Source organism: Balaenoptera ricei, chromosome 7, assembly GCF_028023285.1.
Source record: "Balaenoptera ricei isolate mBalRic1 chromosome 7, mBalRic1.hap2, whole genome shotgun sequence".
NCBI lineage: Eukaryota > Metazoa > Chordata > Mammalia > Artiodactyla > Balaenopteridae > Balaenoptera > Balaenoptera ricei.
Window position 1 is genome coordinate 88,568,493 of NC_082645.1, and position 17,604 is coordinate 88,586,096.

At 33.9% G+C, this 17,604-nt stretch overlaps 1 protein-coding gene across 1 annotated transcript in view; it reads left to right on the plus strand.

Annotated features, from left to right (window-relative positions):
* Nucleotides 1–17,604, plus strand: part of BMPR2 (bone morphogenetic protein receptor type 2) — a 182,994-nt gene that overhangs the window by 137,371 nt on the left and 28,019 nt on the right. Inside the window, exons 4-10 of the mRNA XM_059928494.1 lie at nt 1,157–1,267; nt 2,035–2,126; nt 4,178–4,408; nt 5,131–5,245; nt 10,655–10,815; nt 11,835–11,982; nt 16,137–16,273. Coding sequence (XP_059784477.1) covers nt 1,157–1,267; nt 2,035–2,126; nt 4,178–4,408; nt 5,131–5,245; nt 10,655–10,815; nt 11,835–11,982; nt 16,137–16,273 — 995 coding nt within the window. The remainder of the gene's footprint in view (nt 1–1,156; nt 1,268–2,034; nt 2,127–4,177; nt 4,409–5,130; nt 5,246–10,654; nt 10,816–11,834; nt 11,983–16,136; nt 16,274–17,604) is intronic.

The window sequence follows — 17,604 nt, forward strand, 5'->3', positions numbered from 1 at the left end:
GGCTCACGGGCTTAGTTGCTCCGTGGCATGTGGGATCTTCCTGGACCAGGGCTCGAACCTGTGTCCCCTGCATTGGCAGATGGATTCTTAACCACTGTGCCACCAGGGAAGTCCCATTCATTCCATTTTAGACAGCTCTGTTTATAATCTTAAGTTCTTCTTTATGCTAGGTTAATAACTGCTGTCCTTGAACAGATACTAATTGGATCTTGTTATCCTCTCTAGCTACAGGTCCATTTTTCCACACAAAGACAGCTACCATATCCCCTCAAGTTTTCTCTTTTTCTACATCTGACACTTCTAATTCTTTCTACCCATCACATTTCAGAGTTTTTATACCTTCACTGTTCTACTTGCTCTCTTCTGGATGTGCTCTAGTTTGTAGTCATCCATTCTAAAGGGTACTTCTCTAGACATTATCTGATCCAAAGAATGAAACTAACACCTAAGATGGTTTGCATGCTCGTGATAGGCCTGTGATTTAGACATGTGTGTTCCCTTTCTGCAAGTGAATAAGCTTAGGCTCAGACAGGTAAAGGTATATTCCCAAGGTCATAGAATATGTGGAAGAATGGAGTTTTAAGTCCAGTTCAGGTTTAACTGTCTGCAAAGCTATACTCTTTTCGTTAATAATCATAATACCAATATTGATAAACATAACATTTATTGCATATGTAGAATATACTCAACACTGTACTAAGTACTTAGACTCCGACCTAAGCCTCACAGAAGACTTGTGAGGTAGAGATTACTATTTTTACAAATGAGAGAGTTGAAGATCAGAAAATTCTAATAATTTTCTAAAGGCCACTGAGAGACTAGTGTAGTCAAGATTTAAAACCAAATGTGATTCCAAAGATTATTCTCTTAAATATTATACTGTTCTGTCTATGCTGTTCCATGATATAGTTGATATTTCAGTAATTAGGAGCACAACTACCAGGTGTTTCAGTGTTCTAGGTCTATATAAAATAATTCATATGATTAAAAATATACAATTTACAGTTATTGCAAATTTATTATTAATTTTTCTTTCATTTCATTTGATGCAAAAACACTGCTGATTTGACTATATATTGATACAGCCTTTCTGTCAGTATTTAGAAAAATACCAAAAAGAAAGGGTGACTATATTTAAAAATTTGTTTTCTTTTAGGTCCACCTCATTCATTTAACCGAGATGAGACAATAATCATTGCTTTGGCATCAGTCTCTGTATTAGCTGTTTTGATAGTTGCCTTATGCTTTGGATACAGGATGCTGACAGGTAAAAATATAATTTTTTGTTTTGTTATTTATTAAACATGTCATTTAATCAGAATTGATTTTATTTTAAAAGAATTCATCGTGGTAAAAAACATCTCTGTGCTGTGGTAACCCCAGAGTCATCCTTCTCCCTTAAACTTTTTGTCCTAGTTTTTATGAAAGGTTTCAAACATATACAAAATACCTATTACCCAGCTTCAATGATTATCACATCTGTATATCATCTATAGCCCCACTCACCACATGCTTCCATGCCACTGGATTATTTTGAAATAAATTGAAGGTATAACTTATCTGTAAATGTTTTAGTATTATCTCTGAAATATAAAGACTTAAAATATATATAACCACAATACCATTTTCACATCTAAAAATAACAGTAACTGCTAAGTATCATCAACTGTATAGTTGATTCTAATAAACTTTAGATTTGACAAGCTTTTTAGGAAATCAGCACCCATTCATTCATTTGAATAACTTTAATAAAACCTTCTTTAATGTTTCTGCATACTTCTTAGGGTTTTATACTGGGTGTGTTACTGGAACAATCTCCCAGAATTCAGCTTTTGTGTTATTCATTTTTCATCTTCATTTATAGATGATTCCTAGTTTAGTAAATAGTTTTATTCCCTTTGACATTAGGCATAAGTCTTGCTGTCTGTCCTTCTGTAGGTCTTTTTTTAACTGTAATATATTAAAAAGTGTAATATAAAGATTTTCATTTTAAGAGAACCACACATTAGCAGGTTATTTTTCCTATTCCTCTAGGAGACCGTAAACAAGGTCTTCACAGTATGAACATGATGGAGGCAGCAGCATCAGAGCCCTCTCTTGACCTAGATAATCTGAAACTGTTGGAGGTAAGATTGCTTTCAGATTACGGACTGTTTTTTCTGCTCTCATAGTATATCTGAGACAGTGATTTCATTAATTTATTCATTTATTCAACAAGCATTTATTATCAATTTTGTGGCAAGGCCTATTCTAGGCACTGAGAGTGTTGGTGAACAGTACAGATACATGAGGCTTATATTCTAGTGAGAGAGAGGCTACAAGAGGGTAAATAAATGAAAGTACAGTTGACCCTTGAACAACATGGTTTTGAACCGAATGGGTCCACTCATACACAGATTTTTTTCAATAGGAGATACTACAGTACTACACCATCCACAGTTGGTTGAATCTGTGGATGTAGAACCATGGACAGAGAGGAACCATGTATATATGAAGGGTCAACTATAAGCTATACGTGGATTTTGGACTATGTGGAGGGGTTGGTGTCCCTAACCCTCACGTTGTTCAGAGGTCAACTGTATATTTCAAGTAGTAGTAAGTGCTATGGAGAAAAGAAAAAGCAAATGAGATAAGAAAGTTATGGAAAAGGGGTTATTAAAGAAAGTATATTTAGAAAGGAGATGATCTTTGAATACAGACTTGAACAAGAGTATGGGAATAAAGACATATCAGATTCTGAGAAAAATTATAGGCAAGCAATTCACAGTAGATGCTGAATAAATAATCCTTGTCTGTGTATATATTGTATATTGTATAGGTACGTACGAAAATGTTTTGTATAGAATTAAATTTTCATTTGGTAATATCTCAGAACCTGTGTTAAAAGTCTTACCATGATGAATGTTTTTATGATCTTTATTAGGATAAATTAACTAAACCAGAGACTGCTAAATAATAGATCTGGTAGATTTGGTTATATAAAACATTTTAAGAACCTTCCATTTGGGAGAAAAATATAATAAAAGTTAAAAGCAAAATTTTAAAAAGGTATTTCAACACATAAACAATTGATAAAGAGATGGTAGAAATCAACATGAAATAAACAGTCCATTAAAAATAGACAAAAGAGATGAATTATCAATTCATAGAAGAAGTAAGTATGCCTAGTAAATGTATAATAAGATTTCCAATTTACTAAACTGGAAAAAATACTAATTAAAACCATTAGGATTTTATCCTGGACTGAGTAAAAGAAACACTCCCAAACATTGCTGATTTAACTTTATATTGATACAACCTTTCTAAAGGGCAGTCTATCTGTTTGTTAAAATTTAAATTAGAAATAGTGAATGAAATATAACAAATATCCTTAAATGGTAAATCCCTAACCTTTTTTCAGCAAAAAGTCAGAGAATCCCAGAAGCCAAAAATGAAGAGAACAGTTGCATCTTGCTGGGGTTTTTTTGAGTTATTTTTTATTGTATTGTATTGTACTAGATATTGTGAATGTCATATTGCGGAGACCCTATGTTCTGTTAGGTTCTTCTAAAGTGTGTTCATTTCGTTGTTTATTTTAGTAGGTGATTAACTTGGTTGGACATATTGCAAACTCATCTCTTGAGCTGAAGTTTAGTTATTTTTTATCTTTAGCTGGAGTCTGTCCCATGCATTAATTGGGTTTCCAACTCTCTGACTCTCCTTTTTGGGATTCTCCCTTCATTTTCCATGGTGTGGTTGCCCCAAATTCTGTCCCCTGCTTCCTGAGGCCAGAAAGATTTTCTATCACAGTTTTTGCTCCACTATGCAGTGCAGATTTCAGCCTGCTCACAGGCTTAAAGCTATAAAAATAAGTAGCTCACCCTGTGCCATTCCTTTCTTCCAAGTGTTGACTCCCCTCAGAACCTATCTACTTTTGTTCATTCTCCAGCATTTTTAGATTTCTTTTTAAAAATATTGTTCAGAGTTTATAGTTGTCATCTGAGGGAGGGCTGGGTCTGGTAGGAGTTTCTGAGCCATATAAGATGCCAAATTTATTATTTTCTTGACAATGGAGTTACTCAAACTAAGCAATAGAGACCTGGTTGCATACATATGGATTTATACTTTATTATTTAGTAAATTTGATTGTTAAGTTGTGATGAAATAATATCTTGCTTTCTTCAAAACAAATTTACAGCTGATTGGCCGGGGTCGATATGGAGCCGTATATAAAGGTTCCTTAGATGAACGTCCAGTTGCTGTAAAAGTGTTTTCCTTTGCAAACCGTCAGAATTTTATCAATGAGAAGAATATTTACAGAGTGCCTTTGATGGAACATGACAACATTGCTCGCTTTATAGTTGGAGATGAGAGAGTCACTGCAGATGGACGCATGGAGTATTTGCTTGTAATGGAGTATTATCCCAATGTAAGTTCTTCACAAAAAATATACTGACATTTATGTCAGTCAGATTTGTAGGAGGACCCCGGTTATGTAGAGTGTTCCTGGTTTGCAAACTGGTTATTAATGGTCTACAATGAGACAAGGATTTTACTCTAGAATGTGAATGAAACTGTTTAGTCCTTATGCACTCACGTCACTGTGTCTCTGTCTCTGTCTCTCTCTCTGAGCAAGACTTTCTTGATGAATGGAAGCAGTGCTTTGATTGACATTTATTCTGATACATGCTTCTTATCCCAGACTGGTAATAGTTTGTAGATGAGCACCTTGAGTAGCACTGACACATATATATTTACAAAAGCCTTCTGTTTTCTACTTGTAAAACATAACAGTATAATTTATATTTGTACTGGTATAAGATACAGTGTAAAGAAAGAGTTGAAAATACTTTTTTTTCTGTCTTAAGTTGATAAATAAAAGAAGCGTTTAAAATGAAATAACCATTCATAATTTTTAATATTGGAGAAATAAAAATTGATAATGTCTAAATTCTGTTTTCCATCCTCTCCTCCTCTCTCTACCTATAGAAATGTCTTTTCTTACTTCAAGATTCTGAAATGTTATAATTCATTAGATCTCCTTTGAATCCTAACATATGCAAATCCTTTTTACAGCTGCTAACTTACCTCTTCGTGTTCAAGTAAAGTAATTCTACTTTTTCCCCCTTTTTACTTTTTCCCTCCATACAGGGATCTCTATGCAAGTATTTAAGTCTCCATACAAGTGACTGGGTAAGCTCTTGCCGTCTGGCTCATTCTGTGACTAGAGGACTGGCTTATCTTCATACAGAATTACCACGAGGAGGTAAGACAATGAATAGAAGATGCATGACAACCATGTGGGGCCACAATTCACAAAGGGAAATTTTATTCATATCTTTAAAGTAAAAGTATATTTTATATTATAGCAGATCTATTATCAGCCAGTTGTTTACAAGATCTAGCGTGAGGAAATATATTTGAAATTTAACAAGAAGAATAAGAAAAAGAACTTCAATTCTCTAGAGGGGTCATAGATTCCATTGCGATTTTGATTAAAGCTCTGAACACTCCCCCTGTAAAGACAGACGTATGGGCATACTTTAAAAAATACTGTTTTGATTGTAGGGGTTCTCAGATCCTTTGAAGTTCATCTATGGACCTAGGTTAAGAACCTCTTAGCTAGACTGTGTTGTATTTTCCTTGTATTTATTTTGCTTATTTAAATGAACTACAAATGTATTATCACTTCTTTACACATGAATTCCATAGGTTGGTTGGTCTTTAGTGTAAAACCCAAATGTATCTTTTGATAAATCAGTGCTTCTCTTAGCTAGAATTAGGCTTGTTCAAATTTATCAGGGAGAAAAAAGTAACAGGTTTCAATGAGGATGACATTTTTTTTTCTTTCTCATGTAAGAATCTGGAGAGAGACAGTCTAATGTTTTTTGGCAGCACCATAATATTATCAGGGCCCCAGGCTCCTCTATTTCTCCTCCATTACTCTTTATATGTGCCTTGTTTTCAAGGTCACCTCATTGTCCATCATGCCATATGCTAATCAGCAGAGAAAAGGAAAGTAGAAGGAATTGCCTCCTTTTGCCTCCAGAAGTCCCACTCTTGTGCTTATGTTTTGTTTCCCAGAACTTAGTCCATGCTTTCCTACCACACTTAGCTGCAAGGGATGCTTTTGAATATAGCTTGTTTTTGTTTTTGTTTAGCTGGGTGCATTGCTGCCTCAAATAACACTGGGTTCTGTTACTAAATAGGAAGAGGAGAACGCATGGTGAGGAGTCAGGCTTCACCAGTGTGTCAGTACCGTGTGGTTATGTTCCTTGCCTTAACAACAGTTTATATTCAGCCTTTATGTACATTTTTGCTAGTTTTTCACATCATCTTTTTAATATATTTGCTTTTTCACTTTGTTTCAATATACACTTCACATCACAGGCATCTCTAAATTAGCTCTGCTGTGAAAATCCGTCTTTGCATTTTCATCCCTTACAGCAATTTTCTTGTCATGCATTGTTTTTTCAGTTGAAGAGAATATTTAATGTAAAAATTTCTTAGATCTTTGTTCCATTGTATGATAGCATGGATCATCTTTTCTATCTGCTGCTTCATATATAAATAATTTCTCCTGAATAATTTATCAGTTCATTTATCTTGACATCTTGCTTTTCCTGAATACAGAATTGACCAATGTTATTGCCTGTGTCAGCAACTTGATGCACTTACTTTAGTGCTTTAGCTCATTAACCATTTGTACTGTGTTTCCTTATTCTTAAATATTATAACTCCTTTAAAGAGCTGGCTTAGCACAGAGCTTAAAATACCATCCTAATCCTCCTTTTCAAGGCTTGCATGATTCAGTAAGGTTTCTAGTCAAACATTGGCTGAAAAGAATGATTGCCATCAAATATGAGTTTTATTTAAACACAGATATTATTCTAAAACATTACCTAATATTATCACTAAATAGTTAACCTTTTTTAAAAACGCATATCTATATGCTATTGTAAAAAACATACGTATAATAGCTATTTGAATTTTTGGTTTTACCTAATTATTTAAAAAATATTCCATACCTCACACCAGTCAGAATGGCCCTCATCAAAAAGTCTGCAAGTAATAAATTCTGGAGAGGGTGTGAAGAAAAAGGAACCCGCCTACACTGCTGGTAGGAATGTAAATTGGTACAGCCACTATAGAGAACAGTATGTAGGTTCCTTAAAAAACTAAAAATAGAGGTACCATATGATCCAGCAATCTCACTCCTGGGCACATACCCGGAGAAAATATAATTTGAAAAATTGCATACACCCCAATGTTCATTGCAGCACTATTTACAATAGCCAAGCAACAGATGTCCATCGACAGATGAATGGATAAAGAAGATGTGGTATATATATATATATATAAAGGGAATATTACTCAGCCATAATATAATGCCATTTACAGCAACATGGATGGACCTAGAGATGATCATACTAAGTGAAGTAAGCCAGAGAAAGACAAATATCATATATCACTTATATGTAGAATTTGAAAAAAAAAAAAGATACAAATGAACTTATTTACAAAACAGAAATAGACCCACAGACATAGAAAACAAACATATAGTTACCAAAGGGGAAGGGGGAGAGGGATAAATCAGGAGGATGGAATTAACATATACACACTACTATATATAAAATAGATAACCAACAAGGACCTACTGTATAGCACAGGGAGCTATACTCAATATTTCATAATAACCTATAAGGGAAAATTATCTGAAAAAGAATATGTGTGTGTGTGTGTGTGTGTGTGTGTGCGTGTGTATGCATGTATATGTATAACTGAATCACTGCTGTGCACCTGAAACTAACATGACATTGTAAATGACTATATTTCAATAATAAATAAATATTCCAACTATACTGTACTATTTCAAAATATTTAAAGTGGCATTTCACTTTTTTTCAGAGAACTCTATTCTTCCCGATATCTTCAGATATAACTTTGCTGTTTGGCATACAAATTTTGTAGTAAGGAATAATACTATTATTATTTATTCAGCTATTTTTTGCTTCAGGAAAAGTAGGAGTTGAACCTGTTTATTTGTAATTGGTTCTCCCTATGAATTTTTTTCCTAATGATAATGTCAGTGTAACATTATCATGGAAAAAAGTCTAGCAAAGAAAGAACATATATAGATCATTAAATCTATAACCAGAAAATTACTATTAACTAGTTTATGTACATCTTTCCAGGTCCTTTGCTCTGTGTGTGTGTGTGTGTGTGTGTGTGTGTGTGTGTGTGTGTGTGTGTTTATGTAAATATCCACAGAGAGACTATTTTGTGTTCAGGTTTTATTTTTTAACATAATTAAAATAATATTGTGTCCCACTTTGCTTTAAGAAATTTGCCAAGTGTGCTACTGCCCAGGGCAAAATTATTACATGCTCTGCCCCCCCTTTCTACAAACCACAACCCCTTCCCCAGTAAAAAAAATTAAAATGAATATTGAGGGGAACTTTAAGGGGAAAAGAAGTCTCAAAAAGGTGGTCTATAGTTCCACCCTCTGCATTGGTGATGAATCCTCTTGTCTCTTCCTTTTTCTTTTTTTTCTTTTTCCTTATTTCCTCCCTCGCTTCCTTCCTCCTTTGCTTCCTTCCTCTCCTCTTTTCTTTTCATTTCTTTTGTTTCCTTTTTTATTAGTAGCAGAAAGTATTACCCTGTTTTCCCCTCTGGCTGGCTGGCTGACTGACTCATTGCACATTCTTCACATTATTAACCTGGTTTCCCTTATGTGTGAGATATTTTAGTTTAAGTATTGCTTTGGTGTTAGTATACAAACATTTTCCAGTGTCTATAAATTTTCTTATATAAATATCAGCTCGAGATTATACCACATATACTTATGTTGTGGTTTTATCCATAGTAAGAAATGTAGCTCTGTTAAGGGTTGAATGAGCCATGTTAGTACATACTTTGGAAGGCTGGACTGGGAAGAGGAGCAAATGAGATAGAAGTCAATTTTTAGAAAAAGAAACCTGGTAACTGCTATTTTTCTTCTAGTTGTGCTATTGCCTCCCCCCACCCCCCGCCCCACCCCAATATCAAAGGAATCATTATCTTCTGTCTTTGGTTTCATTGTTGGTGAAATTGAAGTCTAATACATGTTAATGAGAGTAATAAATGTAAATACTGAGTCTTTTTGTGCCTGAATATAAACACTCTCAACTTATCATTGACTTTGTTCTGATTGCTCTATTTCTTTCTATACCTGAGGAGTTATTTTAAATTTTGGGGGCTTCCCTGGTGGCGCAGTGGTTGAGAATCCGCCTGCCAATGCAGGGGACACGGGTTCGAGCCCTGGTCTGGGAAGATCCCACATGCCGCGGAGCAGCTGGGCCTGTGACCCACAATTACTGAGCCTGCGCATCTGGAGCCTGTGCTCCGCAGCAAGAGAGGCCACGATAGTGAGAGGCCCGTGCACCGCGCTGAAGAGTGGCCCCCGCTTGCCACAACTAGAGAAAGCCCTTGCACAGAAACGAAGACCCAACACAGCCATAAAAAAAATTAAAATTAAAATAAATAAATAAATAAATTTGGGAATAGTACTATAGAATTTTTTTCTTTTCAAGAGCTATGGTTTTATTTCAATATAAGATTTATATAAGGTTTTCTTTTTTAAAAATTTTATTGGAGTATAGTTGATTTACAATGTTGTGTTAACTTCTTCTGTATAACAAAGTGACTCAGCTATACATATATATATTCTTTTTCATATTGTTTTCCATTATGGTTTATCACAGGATATTGAATATAGTTCCCTGTGCTATACATTAGGACCTTGTTGTTTTTCCATCCTATATATAATAGTTTGCATCTACTAATCCCAAACTCTCAATCCGTTCCTCCCCCCCCCCCCCCCCCCCCACCAAGGTTTTCTTATAAAGAGGAAAAGAATTATGATTTTAGTTAGGGGCTTAGGTTGGATATATTCTTTCACTCAGCAAGCATTTACTATGTGCCATGCCTTTTGAATTCAGGCAAAACATGTTCTCTCTCTGCCTACATGGAACATATAGTCTTCTGATAAACAAGTAATAGAATGAGTATAATAGTGTTTTGTTTCTTTGTCAAATCATAAAACAGCTACCAGTCCATTGCAAAACTGTTTCTAGTTTGATTTGAAGAATTGTGGTGGGCTTAGATACATGGCTAAGCCTCAGGACAGAACTGGGATTTTCTGTCATAGGTTTGATTTGTTTAAGCTGTACGAGAATACTATAAAATACATATACCAATTTTGGAGCCATGTCAGTTTTTCAGTGATAATTGTTTTAGTTGAGTTGACTTTTTATTGTTTTTTATGCCAGATATTCCTTTCTCTGTTGCCTCCTTTTGCTACTCTAGAAATGAAAAGGAAAAAAAAAAGTACATGTTAAAATTAGAAGCAACAGCCTCTTGGCTATTAATTGCAGCTGAATGTTTATGTAGCTGAATGTTTAGAGTTTAATTAATTATAGTTCCAACAGGAGTTATGTTGTGAAATATACCGAAAATAGTGGGGATTGTGAGTTGAAATTTTGATTTCTTATGTCCTTTTTTGCTATTGGAAAATAAATGGGCAGAAAAATAACACTATCTTCTATGTTTATATAGCCCCTATTACCTTCATGCTCATTTCATGTCCAGTAGTGCTATTTAAGCATTAATAAATATTTGAAAATTATCCAAACAGATCACTATAAACCTGCAATTTCCCATCGAGATTTAAATAGCAGAAATGTTCTGGTGAAAAATGATGGAACCTGTGTTATTAGTGACTTTGGGTTGTCCATGAAGCTGACTGGAAATAGACTGGTGCGCCCAGGGGAGGAAGATAATGCAGCCATAAGTGAGGTGAGTGTCTACAAAAGGTATCACACTGACATATTTTCAAAACATAATAAATTGCATTTAAAAATCCACTAACTACTCAGGACAGTTATCCTTATCCAAGTGTAGCATATTAGGAATTACAAAATTAAGATATACGGAAGACATTGCATGAAGTTCATCAATTCATTGTGCAAATCACTGCCATTCCAACTCATTTTTGTCAATATTAGTAGGAATGCTATTGAACAGGATGATATATCACAGTTTAATTATTTTAAAAGGGTATTTTTTTGAAAGAAAAATTGCTAAGGTGAATTTTATTAAAATTAAAAACTTCTGCTCTGCGAAAGACAGTATTAAGAGAATGAAAAAAACAAGCCATAGACTGGGAGAAAATATTTGAAAAACACATATCTGATAAAGGACTTGTATCCAGAATATAAAAGAACTCTTAAAACTCAACAGTAAGAAGACAAACAAGCCAATTAAAAAACAGAAGATCTGAACAGACACCTTACCGGAGAAGATATACAGATGGCAAATAGGCACATAAAAGTTACTCAACATCATTCCTCATTAGAGAACTGCAAATCCAAACAAGATTCCATTACATTCAAATGGTTAAAAAAAAAACCAAACAGTAATATCAAATGCCAGTGAAGATGTGGAGCAACAGCAACTCATTCATTGTTGGTGGGAATGCAAAAGGGTATAGCCACTTTGGAAGACATAGTCTTCCAGCAATCACACTCCCATATATTTACCCAATTGAGTTGACAGCTTATATTCACACAGAAACCTGTACATAAACGTTTTAGCAGCTTTATTCATAATTGCCAAAAACTGGAAGCAGCCAAGCTGTCCTAAAATGGGTATTTTATTTATTAAAAATTTGGTATAGAAAGGTTCAGTGACTTGCTTTGGTTCAAATAACATTGACATATTGTTGACCTGAAATTTATGTATAACTTCTGGTCTAATGTATGCCCTTCAGAATATGCTACATTCTTTTTCTGAAATACATCACTCTAATTTATCAGGTTGGCACAATCAGATATATGGCACCAGAAGTTCTAGAAGGAGCTGTGAACCTGAGGGACTGTGAATCAGCTTTGAAACAAGTAGATATGTATGCACTTGGACTAATTTATTGGGAGATATTTATGAGATGTACAGACCTCTTCCCAGGTAAGGGAACTGCTGTCAAAAATTGATGTATGTTTTGAAGTGAAGCAGTTATATTTTTTTCTACCTATATTAAATAAGTCGACTTCGACATGTTTGACTTTCATTTAAACCTTTAGCTCATTGCCATCTAGTGTTCAGAAACATTACTAGCAGAAGGATGTGAATCAGGAAAAACTTTTTAGAAAGGACTCCAGGTTTGCATCTGAGTGTAATTTAATTAATTGCTTATAATAGCTTATCTGTGTTCAGGATGGTCTCTGATTGCTTTAGCAGTCATTGTTTTCTTTACACAACCTCTGAGTATTTGAGAAGCTGCACTTAACAGTATTTCCTGAATTGACCCAATAAGGAATTAGAAGTAAAGAATTATCCATTGGAACACTTTTTTCTTCCTTTCTTTTTTTCATTCTCCTTTTCTTCCTTTTTAAAAAACTTCTCCCTTGTCATCATGCCTTCCTGCCTACCTTCCTTCCTTTCATGAAAGAACACTCATTTAATGTGAATGCTTATTTGAGGCTTACTTGAAATAGCCAAATAATTGTATATTTTTCTTCCTTTTGTTAAGATTACATCACTGTCACTGTGATATAAAAATTTAAAGTAATTACCAGTATGTGCACTGCACCCTTATAGGTGGTGTACAAAATGACTTGACATAAATGGTCTTTATCTTATAAGAATAACCACATTAAAAGCATAAGAAAAGGATATAGTCAGTTAAACCAGCATTGGACAAATTTATGAAATGGAACTATTTAATAAAAACAGATTAGTAGTGGGGTTGAATTTTTTTGCTTTAAAAACAGTAAGCATTTAACAATAGTTTAATTTTAAAATATAATGAAATAAATTAATAATTACTTAGATTACCTACACATCAATCAGTTATTATTTAGAAGTATATTTTCCAGTTAATTGGAAGTACGGAGTACTCAAAGTGTTTTTCTGGAAATAACAGTGCTTGCAGTAGTATCACATATTATTGGAACCATGGAGCTTTTAATTTCTATTATTGGAACTTTGGCCACATATTTTTTAAAAATCCTAATCCAGAATTTCTGGTTTTTAGAAGCATGTCTGACTGAAATGATTCTTGTATCAGCTTTAGTTAGTACATTGCTATCAGCAACATTTTTTGAACAATTACTGATTCAAAGAATATCTGTTGCTTTTCGACTGATAAATAATAAAATGCAATATCAGATGTTTGAAAAATAAAAGACAATTAAATCTTGTTTGAAGAATATTATTATAATAGAAATATAGGATGAATTGAAATAGTACTAGAAAGAGTTTAAAAAGGAAAAAGAAATTGGGGGCTACTTTTAAATGTATACAGAATTTCAGTTTAGGAAGATGGAAAAAGTTCTGGAGATGGATGCACAACATTGTGAATGCACCTAGTGCCACAGAACTGTACACTCAGAAATGGTTAAAATGGTAAATTTTATGTTTTGTACATTTAACCAAAATTTAAAATAAAAGTAAAGGAAAAAGAAGAGAGTTGCATTAAGATACCCTGCAATCTTGGGTATGGAAATGGGGAAGAAGAGGCATATGTGAGACAAAATGTAGAAAAGGAAGCTATGGTTCGGGTTAGCTACTGGAAGACAGTCTAGGGAATTGAGAAGTATTGAGAGGTCTGAGAAATAGGGTGGCAGCCAGGAGCTTAGGAAAAAGTACTGGTTTACATTGGAAAGATGAGTTAATTTTGGGAACTTTTGGGAGGGGTATTGATAGACAACTGAAAAAATTGTTACTGAAGAACTTAAAAGAGTGAAGAATTTAAGATTAAAATGATTATTTGGGAATTACCTACATAGAGATGGTAATTGAGAATTTATAAGTGGATGCAGTCCCCTAAAAGAATAAATGAAGAGAGAAAAACATTGGTGAGTAAAGACTGAATATTAGGTGACCTCCCCCTCCCCCATCATAGGAAGACAAATGGACAGTGAGGAAACTGAGAAATCTTAGTATTTTGGAAGTCAATGTTAGAAAGTATTAAGAACCAACATTAGTAGAAACATATGTAATTGAAAGGTCAAAAGGAAGTGGAACTGAGGAATGATCTTGGAATTTGAATAGGAGGAGGTCATTGGTATTCTTAGAGGAGTTTCTGTGGAATAGAGAAGACAGAAATATTACAGGGTGTAGGAGGAAAAGAGTGCTAAAAAAGCACAGGCAGAGGATACAGGGTACTCCTAAAATTTTTAACAGTGAAATGGGGTGTAAATTGAAAAAAAGTTTTGCACAAACATATGAAGAAGCCTAAAGAATAGCATATATTAGTGGAAAAATTCTTATAAAATATTTTTTAAACTTCTATAATAGAACTCCAAGTGCAGGACATGCTTTTATTATTATAAAATAATAATTGAATGGAAACAGTTTGTTATGAAGGCTGCCTCTCTCTGTAAAATATTAACAATATAAATGAATTAGGATCTATATTACAAAGGAAGAGCAGGAAGGAAAGGCAGGAAGGAAGAAAAAAAGAAGGCAAGAGAAAGAAAAAGGAGGAAGAGAACAAGCATAATTTAAGAAGGGGATTAAAACGTTCCTAACTGCTTAGAGACATAATTAACAAGTAACAGATGAGAACCATGAAGATTTAGTAGAAATTTGATAATTCTTAATGTCATTCCATTCCCAAAACAAGATTGTGCATCAGTTTTATTTAGCAAGTTTTCTAATTATAATTTACACCCAATTAAAACAAATAAGTAAAATTGTATTAAATATTTATTTATTCTACTGAAGAGCATTTGAGGAAAAAATAACACTTGGAAGGTATGTATGTGTGTTGTGTATATGTCTCAGAAAGACAAAAGAGATATATTAGTAAGTATCTTACAGTTCACAGATGGTATGGGTTGAGGGTTTATCATATGAGATTTCATGAAAGAAAGTGATACACTAACTGGCAGGATGAAATACTTTAGTTTTGTCTTTCAAGTTCAGTGTTGATGGTTATTGATCAAAAATAAGTATCTGCTTAAATCTTTATAGAATATGTGAAAATACCATTTGTATTTATAGATAGTGCAATATTCCAAAAACTTTGGGCTATGCTACATAAATTATAGAATTACTCTTTGTAAATCTTTTTTAATATTGGTGGAGGGCAAGTGTATAGGTGGTGTTTTTTTTGAATATTCAAATTGAAGCATAAAACTTCAATTACATGCTTTGTAATGTACTTTCTATCTGGGTCATTATAAATTTTGTATTGTCTCCATGTGAGTGAGATAAGGAAGGCAGACATTTCCATTTTGCTGACAGGAAAACTGAAACACAGAATAGTTAAACAGCTTTTCCTAGATAGAGATGAAGCCAAGATTAGAACCTAAATGCCTTACCTCCTTCCTGGTATTCTTTCTTCTAATTTATCTTGTCATTTTAATGGTATTGGGGGAGGGACAAGGAGGCAGGAAGAGTCTATTTCTCTTGTGTTCTTTGCCAAGATTTTGACTAAACGATTGGTTTTCTAAATGTTGGTCCCAGAGGTCTTCTGGGTGGCTGAATATGTTAATTAAGTTTAATTTGACAACATTTTGTAAAAATCGTAAGTCTTTTATCACAAGCTGCTGATTGTGCATATTGGTGATGAATAGGGTTATTGAACAGTGGTAGAATACTTAATGATATTTCAAAATCCTTGATCTAGATACTACTTATTAAGGGGAAAAATCAGTTTATTGATTTTTTGTCAAATGGTCATTATCATAAAAATTTTTGTGACATATGAAAAATCTGGCTAGACTATAATAGAGTCAGTGATGTAATGAGACATGACTGTACCACCCACCCACTTACATTTAGTTCTACAGACATGTTTGTTGTACTAGATCTTGGACTTTCTCCTCATAGTCACCACCCTCAATCCCTGTATGGGATAAGAATTCAGTTTTAAGTGTTAAACCTCATGTATATAATAATGTCCACCCCCACCCCCAAATTCACTAATACTAGAAACCATTTAAAAATAGCTGCCCATCATTGTAACTACCATCTAATTTATAACAAACATTTAATTATCAAGCAAAGACTATCCTAAATAGAGCTTTTACTAATAGTGCATAAAACCCACAACAGGGTCTCTTTATAATTATAAATTTTACTCTTATCTTTTTTTAAAAAAAAAAACACAGGTGAATCTGTACCAGAATACCAGATGGCTTTTCAGACAGAGGTTGGAAACCATCCCACTTTTGAAGATATGCAGGTTCTGGTGTCTAGGGAAAAACAGAGACCCAAGTTCCCAGAAGCTTGGAAAGAAAATAGCCTGGTAAGGAAAAACTAAATTATTGAAAAAGAGGACTTATGATGAAGATGTTCAAATGTTGCTTGAAGCAAAAATAGATTGTTAATAATGGTAATAGTTTTTAGAGTTGTCTAATGCCAGAAATCCAACTTACTTGATTTGTATGCTATTATATATTTTCAAAGAGGGACTAACTGTTGTGTCTGAAGTTTGCTACATTGGGTAACAGCTAGAATAATTAATATGATAATATTTTAAATATTATTGAAATTCCTTTCCATTTATCCTCTTGAGAGTGGTACCAAAAATGTTAATTAGTGCAGACTTACATATTCAAGGACTAAGAAATTTAAACTGCACCAAAAAGAAACCAAGGTACCACATATAAATTCTGCTTATTAAAAATGCAGTTTACAACGCTGAAATATTTTCAGAGGCTCCTGCCATTTCAGTAAATTGTTGCTACAACGCTAAAAACATCTTACAAACATTTGCATACAAGACATACATCCACACACTCTTCCTCATTTTTTTTTTTAACATGAGTAGGATCATCCACTATCATTTCTGAAGCTGATTTTTTCACTTAGTTTTTCATGTCAGTACATATATAGATGTACCGCTTTCTGTCCATTTGATCAGCATTCCATTATATGTCATAATTATTGAATTGCCCTCTTATTAATGACAGTACCCCGTATTTCTTATTTTAAACAACTATTTTTTAAATTTAATTTAATTTATTTTTGTATACAACAGGTTCTTATTATTATCCATTTTATACATATTAGTGTATACATGTCAATCCCAATCTTCCAATTCATCACAACACCCCACTACCACCACCACCACCACCACCACCACCACCGCCGCCACCACCACCACTTTTCCCCCTTGATATCCATACGTTTGTTCTCTACATCCGTGATTCAATTTCTGCCCTGCAAACTGGTCCATCTGTACCATTTTTCTAGGTTCCACATATATGTGTTAATATACGGTATTTGTTTCTCTCTTTCTGACTTACTTCACTCTGTATGTCAGTCTCTAGATCCATCCATGTCTCAACAAATGACCCAATTTCGTTCTTTTTTATGGCTGAGTAATATTCCATTGTATATATGTACCACATCTTCTTTATCCATTCGTCTGTCGATGGGCATTTAGGTTGCTTCCACAACCTGACTATTGTAAATAGTGTTGCAGTGAACATTGGGGTGCATGTGTCTTTTTGAATTATGGGTTTCTCTGGGTATATGCCCAGTAGTGGGATTGCTGGGTCATATGGTAATTCTATTTTTAGTTTTTTAAGGAACCTCCATACTGTTCTCCATATTGGCTGTTATCAGTGTACA